Raw genomic sequence first — 9,819 nt, 5'->3', positions numbered from 1 at the left:
TTTTTGACACTCTAAAAATAAGTTCCTCCCAGGAAGTGATTGACATTTTAAAGATCCAATCAATAGGCAGAATTCAGAGGATGCGCTTGATTTTAATCCTAGTGTACGCCGAAAATCCACCCACTAAGTGGAATCAGAAACTTACATTTACAGCGGGCAAGAAAACACTGACTAAAACCATGGTTCCAATGCACCAGCTAGAACAAAATAGTGTACAAAGGGTTTTTTGATTTAAAAGTATCTGCACCTTATTTTAGTCGCTACTTCAGGCTCACCCTACTTTGCCTTTGTCCAGGGCGGGCGCGGCCCCAGTGATAAAGAACAATCATATATCAAGACTACTGCTCTGGTTTGGTGCTGACACACCAGCAAGGTGGAGTTTCATCCGTTTTTATACTAGACGAGTACAAAGGATTGCATATATTCAACAGATGTACAATCAAACGTAATACAAAATACAGTCACCTCAGTCCTGTTGTGACCAAAGAGCAACTTTGTCTCAAAAGAGTCATCGCAATGGATTACTATGGCCAGTTTATCTGGAGGGATGCCTTGCGCAGTGAATCTAGCGCACCCCATCACTCAACAGCTTGGCAGCGAACCAGTTATATTACTCGGGTGGACTGAAATTCTTCACTCCGGAGTTTGGTTGGGCACGCGCAGATAGGGGAACTTACTGGTCGTCCAGTTGGCAAACCGACGAAGTTGTCTTCGGAAACTTGAAGGCTCAAAATAAAACCACTATGACTTCGACGAACATGTTTCAAGGCTTGGATGATGGTGCAAAACCAAGTTCAAGGTGAAGAGTATATAGTCGTGTAGCGTTGTTATTAGTGAAAGAAATGGCCTACAATGTCTTATTTCGACTTAGTCGTTCGGTCAGCTAACGTTAGTATCTCAGTGTGGGTTAACGTTACATGACAGGAGCTTTTCGGAGCTTTTTGCACCATCACTTTTCCGCTACTGCCTTCAGACATAACGCGAGCAACCGCGATGTTATAACAAAGGTAGTCGCTCATCTGGAGCTAGCTGGGTTTGAGTTGTCTTGCGTTAGCAAACTTAAGAGTCATGAATTAGCTTTTAAGCTAACCGAACAGGCGTTGTCTGCTGCGCCTGCGGAAGTGTGAAAGCCACTTCAAGCTGCTCTTCTTTGTACTCGTCAACAGCGGCGTTGTGTCCGCACTGTTCTAGTTTAAGGAGGTTCGGTTTCCTCTTGACTCGAAAGCGTCAGTTCTTGGGCCAGCTCCACTAAAATAGTCGAGTTTACGTATGTTGTGCGTTGTAATAACGCGAGAAAGTGTGCGGTCAAGTCTAACAAACTAAATATTTTTCAGACGTATGGCGCCGTTCCCGGTATATGCTCAAATAACCTGTTATTTGGCTGCGTTGGCTGAAGCTGTCGCGCCTGCTGTAACATATTTATAGCCAGGTTACCTTCAGTTTCTTACTTGTCTTCTTTGCGTATAAGATTGTTTCGGTAAACATTAACCTCCAAAGTTAAATACATGCTGAAAACAGTAGTATTCACTCTTTAATTTAGCCAGGCTCACCACCCGCTGAGACATGCTACCTTTAATGAATTGGCTCAGTATATGCCATCTGTTAAGATTTAGTAACATGAATTCTAAATCAATCACTATATATCTCTCTGTCTTTATTTAAAGTCTGTCTTTGCCTGCTCACACTGGCTCACAAGATTATTGATCTAAATAAGACTTAAAGGGGTACTATGTTCTTTTTTCTTTTGCAGGGTGTTGCAGCCTCCTGGAGGTGGTTCTAGTAACCTGTTTGGTGGCTATGATGATGATTCTGCATCATCAAGAAGGCCTCATAAGATGGAATCTAAAATTTTTGCTCCGCCTGAGCAGTCCCAGAGTGTGCCCAGACGCTCCAACCCTCCAGGTCAGACCAGCTTGTCAGGGCTAATGGATGTGCAGAGGCAGGACAGTCAAAGCATCAATCAGTGTCCAGGGTGTGAAAACTGTTTCTATAGTGTGCTAATTCAAGTATAAACACTTTCACTGTTGTCTGTGCCTGAACGTAAGACACCTCCAGATTTTGTGGAGTATGTGGTATAGGCAAGTGTGTTTTCAGTCCAGGCCACTGTTGAAAAATGGTCTGAGTTTCCAGAGAGAAACTGCTGGGTCACCCTGGCTGCTTTGTCTACTATTTTGTCATTGTGGCATTAGCATCCCTGAAATGGTCAGTGTATTGTGTCTAATCTAGTATATGTACATTATATGACACTACGATTTGCTTGTGCACACTGTGATGTTGAAGAGTGAGTGGTCATGAAGAAGCTCTGTTCAGATGACCGTTATTTCTTATGCCCATATAAGTGCAATCTACCTCTGTCATAAATCTGCAGGACCACTGACACTAAATGCATCAGAGTTGAATGTGTCAGTATGACATTGCGGCAAAACTTAACACACATCTTGATAATACTTTATGTAGGTGGGAAGAGTAGTGGAATATTTGGGGAACCTGAACCTCCAGCTCAACCACAGAAACCCATCCCTCCAGGTGGAGCGACCAGCAACATATTCGGGAATGCAGAAAGTGCTCCTGTTCAAAGCCCAAGCCGAAGCCACCCAAATAAGCCAAAGGTAGGAGACGCACCTACATTTTGTGCTTGATATTACTTGAAAAAGTACTTGATTTTGACTGCACTTTGACATGTTTTATTTGTTCCTTATTATTTTATTCCTTTTCACCCCTGAATCGAAAATAAACACTTGATAATAAACACAGCAGCTAGTGAGCTTCCAAAGTTAATAGTTCACCCCAGATTAAAAGTTTTTTTCATTGTCTACTCTCCACTGTTAGAGTCCAAAAGTCGACAAGTAACCTCATTTATTTGGTCCTCATGTTATCCTGTAAAACTTGAAGAGCACAGCAACCGTGTCGCATACCATCGTGTATCAGTATCAGTCATCTCAGGGGTCAGTAGTGTTTGTGCAACCAGAGCATTGTTAGCTGAGACTGCTGAGTCTATTGCAACAATATCAGCAGTGACACAAATAAATTCCAAGCATCCACTTTTCAAGATATCCATTAATTTACCAGCTTTCTGTACACTTGCTGAGATTGGTGATAGTATTTGTATTCCATACAGCTGTTTACTTGCAGCATTGGAAAACCTAGAAAAGACACATTGATGAGTTTATCATGTCTGGGAAAGTAGAATGTAAAGATTTTGGAAAAGCTTTTTGCAGTTACACGTTACTCTGCTTGGGTTTATTTCGAGAGGCCTTTTTTCTCGCTGACAGGGGAAGCTTACCAATATCAACAGTATTTATGATAATTTCCTCTTCACACATGTTCAAAATGAAGTTGGATTGTTACCATAGCCTGTTTTAACGGCTGCCCTCTCTGTGTTCAAGAGAAAATAATACATTGTCTATGTTAAAACAAAAGCTGAATTAATCTGCATAAATGGGAGATTTCGCTGCTGCAAAACCAGTCAAACCAGTCACAGCATGGGTGATGGTCACTCACTTGCTATGACTCATCTGATCCTTTACACTGAGGACATGTGATAGAATTGCGTGTGATCATAATGGAAAATGTTGTGTTTAGTCATATGACAGGATGTATTGACGATAAACATGTCACTTAAGTATTTTACCACTCTGATGTCAAGATGCTGTTCTGCTGGACCATTGATCATGGAAGCTGCACTGCTTTACAGAGTATAAGCAGCTATTCTAGATTTCCTCATGTAGCATGAAGACGAGAGCTTGTTTTTCATCCTCTCATTGATTACACAGTGAGTATTGTCTTATTTTCCTTAACAGGACAATCTACGTGTGGCACCTGAGCCTGAATCACCAGGTGAGTTTGTGGCTAAAGCTTGACATACTGAGTCATCTTACTCACTGTAGCATTTTGAGTTTTTCACCCACTGGATATATTTACAAATTTAAAAAAAAAAAAAAAAGACCCAAGTGTTGCCTTAAAGCTACACTATGCAGGAATTGTCGCTGATTATATTTTTAGGATATTTAGGGTTTTTTTTTTGTAAGACCTTTTCCTTGTCCTCACCAAGCACCCGAGAGCAAGGTCAGCCAACCTGAGGTGAAGGAGGAAGCTGCACCCCCAGCTCCCATGCCAGCCAAGGAAGAGCCCGCTGCTGTCTCAGCCCCTTCAGCGCCTGAGCCTTCCTCTTCCTCCCCCTCACCTCCTGATGTGAGAGATTCGACTGCTGACCTGAAGAAGCACGAGCCTCATCTGGGACCCAAGCCTCGCTCTCACAACAGGGTCCTCAACCCCCCTGGAGGAAAGTCAAGTGTGGTATTCTACTGATGAGCTGAACACGCCACTCCTCCCTGTTTGTGTCCATTCACTCCTTGTCTGCTCTCCTCTTAATCTTCTCTCATTCCAACACCCCTCTCCCCACGGTTATTTCACCTTCATCTATTCATAGACCAGATTTTTTTGTTATTCAGATTCCTGGTCAAATATGTTCTCCTCAACTTCTTGCACTTTCAGCCCCATTTTAGGCTCCCAGCTCTTTGTCCAGTTCTTCATATTCTTCCTCACTGAAACCTGCAATCATACAATCACCAACCAGTCAATCAAGATGGTTGTTGCTCACTTTGAATGTGACACTGTTCAATCTCAATAATCCGGTGACTGTTTTCACAATTTTTGTTGAAGTGTATGTTAAATGTAGTTTGGTTTAAGGCACAGTTGTTTGTCATTTCCATCTCAAGATTGGTTAAAATGTTAGAGGGCGTGCTCTGCTTTAAACTGTCCTACGTTCAAATAATTTGGTGTGATTGAAGCCCTGGCATAAAAAATTCATGGCAGACATTTGTTCAAATTTCAGGGTGATTGTTTTAAACCTTAATGCGGAGGCAACTGTTGTAGTTACTACTGTAACCTATGTAGTACAAATTATGAGTCAGGAGTGGGTGAGTAAATCCTTCTCACCAATGTAATATGTAAAATGTTTCAGGGAGTTTCACGAGTGCCACATCCTTACTGGATGACTACATAAAACCTTTTGTCTGGCCGTTTCTCAAAATAGCACACGTGTTAGACACCATTTAATGACTGTATAATCAGAAGCCTTACATCAGCTCAGCATTTTTCATCTTTCTTGCCTTCTCATGAGTTGCTTCTTCACGGTTTCCTTCTCTGAATGCCAAAAAATGACTGAAACAAAGATGAATACAGCTGTTTACTCCCAAATGCTTCTGCTTCCTTAAAGAAATTCCACTTTGATTTTACATGATTGTATTGTGCAGGTGCTTTTCTGCTTTGTCCTCATTGCTTGCTTTATCTGAGAACATGCATTTTTTTTCTTTTTTGCTTGGGGTAGGCCTTTGTTTATGTTTTAAATTAAAACGGCTGAAGACAAGTGAACTCCGGACAAGCGTGTGGCCTACCTGAGTCCAGGTGGGCTCATTGATAATCACATTTTCACCCACTTCATGATGCACATTCACGGTGTTCTGGTGCCAGCCTGTCCCCTGTGTGTTGATGTGCCTGGCAGGCAATGAGCACAGCAGAAGAAAGAAATCCTGTGTATTGCAATAAAACTATTGTTTTGCATTTAGAGTTTGCCTCATTTGTTTGCTTTTCAAAAACACTTAAAATAATACTTAAATTACACACATTTGAGACTCAATAATTACTTCAACCCTGATTCCAAGAACTCACTACATGGCCTCAGGAGCACAATGACAAACAGCTGTTGCGAAATACCATTAATTTGCAAATGATTACACTCTGTTTTAGACATCTTTTTGGAATCAGGGTTGGAATTAGAGGGGATGTAGAGAGTAAATTTACTTTTCAAAAATGGAAATGCCTTCCGCATCTTGTGAGATGTTTGCGTCGGTGTATCTGTGGCATTATGTGACGAACATAATCTTGTCTGCTCCAGATTTGTACTTAAGTGTTGAATCACTAACACTAATGTCTTTGTCCAGATTCGCCCTTTGGCAGCACTCAGTGCAAGCTGCTTGTTCTAAAAACAAAATGGCCACTGTATGCCTCGGGGGAAAATGTAGTTTTAGCTTTGCAACCGCACATTGGAATCTGTGCTACTGTTTTTCATTTCCTCTGTTAAGCAATGGTCTAGAAGAGCTAACGATGGTTGTTTGTGTCAGTACACACGGATACTCAGAGAGGTGTCCTATGTTTTTGAAACCAAGAAGCCCAAACTAGTTCTCCTTGTTTTACATTTTACTGTTGATAAACATTTTACAGCTTAAAAGAAAAGTATGATACCTAAGCACACCTCTAAACTGCCCATAAACAAAAGCCAGTTGGTGTAGAACGAGTTCTGGCTGACTGTTTGGAGCCGTTAAGACCAGAATCTCAACTAATCAAAGCCTCTTTCACATGCAGCCTGTCTGTAAGACTGTTTACAAGGAGTGTTTCTTGAGGAACAATGAACAAGGTTTGAGGAAAAGTACAATCTCCTCAGCCATGATGTACACTGGTGTGTCATAAGGAATCAAACAGACAAGCAACTGGTGTCCCATTTGGCTTGACATGCCACAGGATGGGGTTGTCTCACTCCTCTCTGCATTAAAAACTCCAGATGTGAATATCACTATTGCACTGTCTTCATGTCGAGCATCCTGTCCATCATTGGCAGGAGAAAAAAAGTTTTAGTAAATCCCAAATTACTCAAATGAGCTTCTGTCACTTACCTGAAGAGTAATGAATGAAAAATGAATGTTTAAACTGAGATGTTTACTTAAGAACCAAATAACAGCAAACCAAAATAACACAAAGTTCAAATGCAACCAAGCAAATTCAGTAGTATGAGATTTTCTTATTTTACATGCTAAGAAAACTGGACGCTATGTACGTGTCACCACTCAAACCAGGTTTATCTAAGTCCATGTGAGTCTGCTTTGTCCGCTTTTGGTGCAGTACCAAGCAGCAGGTCTAAACCTCAAACCCAGGGGGGACCCCCGCAGGACCACCCACCTTCTGCTGTGAGTCTGAAGAAAACTGATGAATGGTGTGAAATGTAAATATTGTCAGTATTTCACTGCCACCTACTGAAAGAAACACGAAAGACAGCTGAAGCTTTATGCTGATGAAACCAGTCCAGCCAACGCTTGGATATAGTCAACAGTCATTGTGGTAGATTTAAAAGTTTAGCTTGCCGTTTGTTCAATCTACATCTGACTTAAATTGTCTTGATTAACGCTGCCGTCACTCTTTCAGCGTGGCAGTTTAAAGATGTTTGATCATTTGGGCCTGATCACAGGTACACTGAGTCGCTGTTAAATATGGAGGTGGTTCTGTTTCATTTGGCTTTGGAGCTGCAGGTCCTTTATCCACCCAGTCTTCATGCTTCACTGACCAGTTTTTGTCTCCATTGTTAATCCTCTTCACAGCAGACAATAGGCCAAGCTGCACTTGTCTAACTGAAAGAAAGTTCAAGTGAAAGATGTTTGCTCTCAACTGCGTCCCTTTTCTTTATGTCCAGAAGTGATTGTCATACATCACATGCTGTCCTATCTGTGGGGTCTGTCAGCACTCCCCCCTCTTATGTTAAGGCTTTAGTCTTGTCAAGCGTAAGTTCTTATTGTTGATATTATTAATCTTATACAGGAAGCAATCTACCTTTGCAAGTCATTTTACATTAAATTAAACGTTTTTTTTTTAGGACAGCACAGCTCACAACACATCAATCAGGAATGTCCACTGCAAGAAGAGATTGTGACTCAGCTCATCTCTTTTGCAGAGTCGAGCGCGTTTGCTTCAAGTACCTGATAAAAGTCTGACCATCGAGAGCTGTATTCCTCCCAGTCTTGATCAAATGACTTCAAGGTCGTCTCATGGATTTCATTCCTTTTTCTGACCATGTTTTACGCTGCATCCAGGTGGATGCTGTATATGCTATCAAAGATCCTGCAGACTATTGACCAGCATTCTGAATATTCCTGATTATTTGACTGTAGTTAATAAAAGATTATTTCAGTAGCGCAAATAATTATTAAAACCATTGAAGCCTTTTTGCTGCTTCTTGAATTACAATGGTTGATTGTCCCTCTGTTGACTCAGTTTCTTCTGTAGTTTAAAACAAAATGTGTTCATAGCTAGTTCTCATATGCTGACCCCCTTCAGACAGTACAGTACAGACGGACGTAGACCACCTGAGCACCAATCCTTTGGACAAAAAACAAAAAAACAAAAAAAAGCTTGTATAACAAGATCCATTTTCGTTGCCAGTGTTCAGACAATTTGAGCTGCTCCCTCAAGAGCTGCTATAGTTAAACAAAAATGTTTTAGGTACTTTATTCTAGGTGGGAAATAGTATTTATCAGACTGGACCTTCAACTTTTAACTTTAAAATAATCAACAGTTAGGGTTTTAAAGGGGCTGGTCGTGTATAATTTCTATTGTTCGTCTGGATTGTGAAGCATTTTATTTAATTTTTACAGAGTGCATTGTCATTATTAAATTCTAGCACCAGGTCCTACTGCGGACGTACGTCAAGTGCGCTATAGCAAAGTTTAAACTTCCGGTTTAGACTTCCAAAATAAAATTACCTGCACATATGAGACTGCATAAATCAAAGCGCAAAGGACAGCGTGACTACCATAGAGGACACTGACGGCATTTGTCAGTAGTGTTTATGGGAATGTGGTGTTTAGATCTCTGTTTATGGAGGAAAGATAACGCACAAATAAATGAATAGATATAATGTGACATGGGCTGCACGGTGGCGCAGCAGGTAGTGCCTCACAGCAAGAAGGTCTTTGGTTCGATTCCTGGGTCAGGCCTTTCTGTGTGAAGTTTGCATGTTCTTCCCATGCATGCGTGGGTTCTCCCTGGGTTCCTCCCACAGACCGAAAACATGCTCATTAGGTTGACTCTAAATTGCCCCTGGGTGTGAGTGTGAGTGTGAATGGTTGTGTGCTTGTGCCCTGCGATCGGCTGGCAACCGGCCCAGGGTTGACAGCCGAGATAGGCTCCGGCCCCCCCGCGACCCCGAGGGGGGTCCATGGATGGATGGATGGATAATGTGACATGTAAGTTAAAATGTATTACCGTAGATATAGAGTAGATAAAATGCAGATGACTAACCTTAAGTTAGTCATCTGGGAATATGATGACATCAGTGAAGCCAAAACCTGAACCGTTTGGTTAAAGCATAAAAGGAAATCAGTGTATATGTGTGACATGTTCACTGGTGTTTCATAAACATCAAGTAAACCAACAAGATATCATGATAATGAGTTTGACTTTGTTTCTTGTGTTAACATACTTTTTTGATGCCTATCAGATTAACAGATCATAACTGAGCTCACTGAGAAAGTAGTGACAAAAATCTGAGATAAATGTGATGAACTTTAGAAAGCTCTTTCCAGAGCCACTGAAGGCAGTGTACAACTTTGCTTTTTAATTTGGAAAATTGCTGAAAAACCCTGAAAGCTCTCGTTTTAAAAAAAATGACAAACCCATTGTTACGTCCACTGACTTCCTCTGGCCTCTTTTTGGAAGAGCGCTGTCTCTCTCAGTGTTTCAGATCTGCGACACCTGACCTCCATCCGATGGTCACTGGAGCTGTATCACAACAACCTGAACCCTTGTTCTTCACCATTTGGCCACTGAGCTGTCTGTTGGATTGGTGCTTCTGAGTTACTGGTAAAGTTCTGTGTTTGAGGTAGTGTCTTGTTACAGCTCTGATGAGTTCATCCTGGCTTGCTGACTAGACTTTAGGGAGACCTTGAATGTGTCATTTTGACACGATTGCTGAAAAGCTCAGCTTTCGTAATTCATTATCTTATGTCGCTTTATCGTGAAATCGTGAAGCTGACTTCCGGTATGGTCTGTCTG

At 41.4% G+C, this 9,819-nt stretch overlaps 2 protein-coding genes across 2 annotated transcripts in view; one reads left to right on the top strand and one right to left on the bottom strand.

Annotated features, from left to right (window-relative positions):
- The window catches only part of atp6v0ca (ATPase H+ transporting V0 subunit ca), a 57,740-nt gene that overhangs the window by 2,305 nt on the left and 45,616 nt on the right, over positions 1–9,819 (bottom strand). The window lies entirely within an intron of this gene.
- On the top strand, positions 642–5,562 carry jpt2 (Jupiter microtubule associated homolog 2). The gene is made up of 5 exons (XM_070982020.1): positions 642–799; positions 1,751–1,902; positions 2,458–2,609; positions 3,801–3,837; positions 4,052–5,562. The coding sequence occupies exons 1-5, from the start codon at positions 744–746 to the stop codon at positions 4,306–4,308; spliced, it is 654 nt and encodes a 217-aa protein (XP_070838121.1). The 5' UTR covers positions 642–743; the 3' UTR covers positions 4,309–5,562.

This window comes from Chaetodon trifascialis, chromosome 15 (genome assembly GCF_039877785.1).
Source record: "Chaetodon trifascialis isolate fChaTrf1 chromosome 15, fChaTrf1.hap1, whole genome shotgun sequence".
Taxonomy (NCBI): Eukaryota; Metazoa; Chordata; class Actinopteri; order Chaetodontiformes; family Chaetodontidae; genus Chaetodon; species Chaetodon trifascialis.
This window is presented reverse-complemented; position numbering and strand designations above follow the sequence as displayed.

Bases quoted from the DNA above. Each gene is read 5' to 3' on its own strand.
- jpt2 (XM_070982020.1), top strand. From the start codon at position 744: ATGACTTCGACGAACATGTTTCAAGGCTTGGATGATGGTGCAAAACCA. The intron at 2,610-3,800 runs GTAGGAGACGCA...TTTCCTTAACAG, and splicing joins GCCACCCAAATAAGCCAAAG to GACAATCTACGTGTGGCACC. The intron at 3,838-4,051 runs GTGAGTTTGTGG...GTCCTCACCAAG, and splicing joins ACCTGAGCCTGAATCACCAG to CACCCGAGAGCAAGGTCAGC.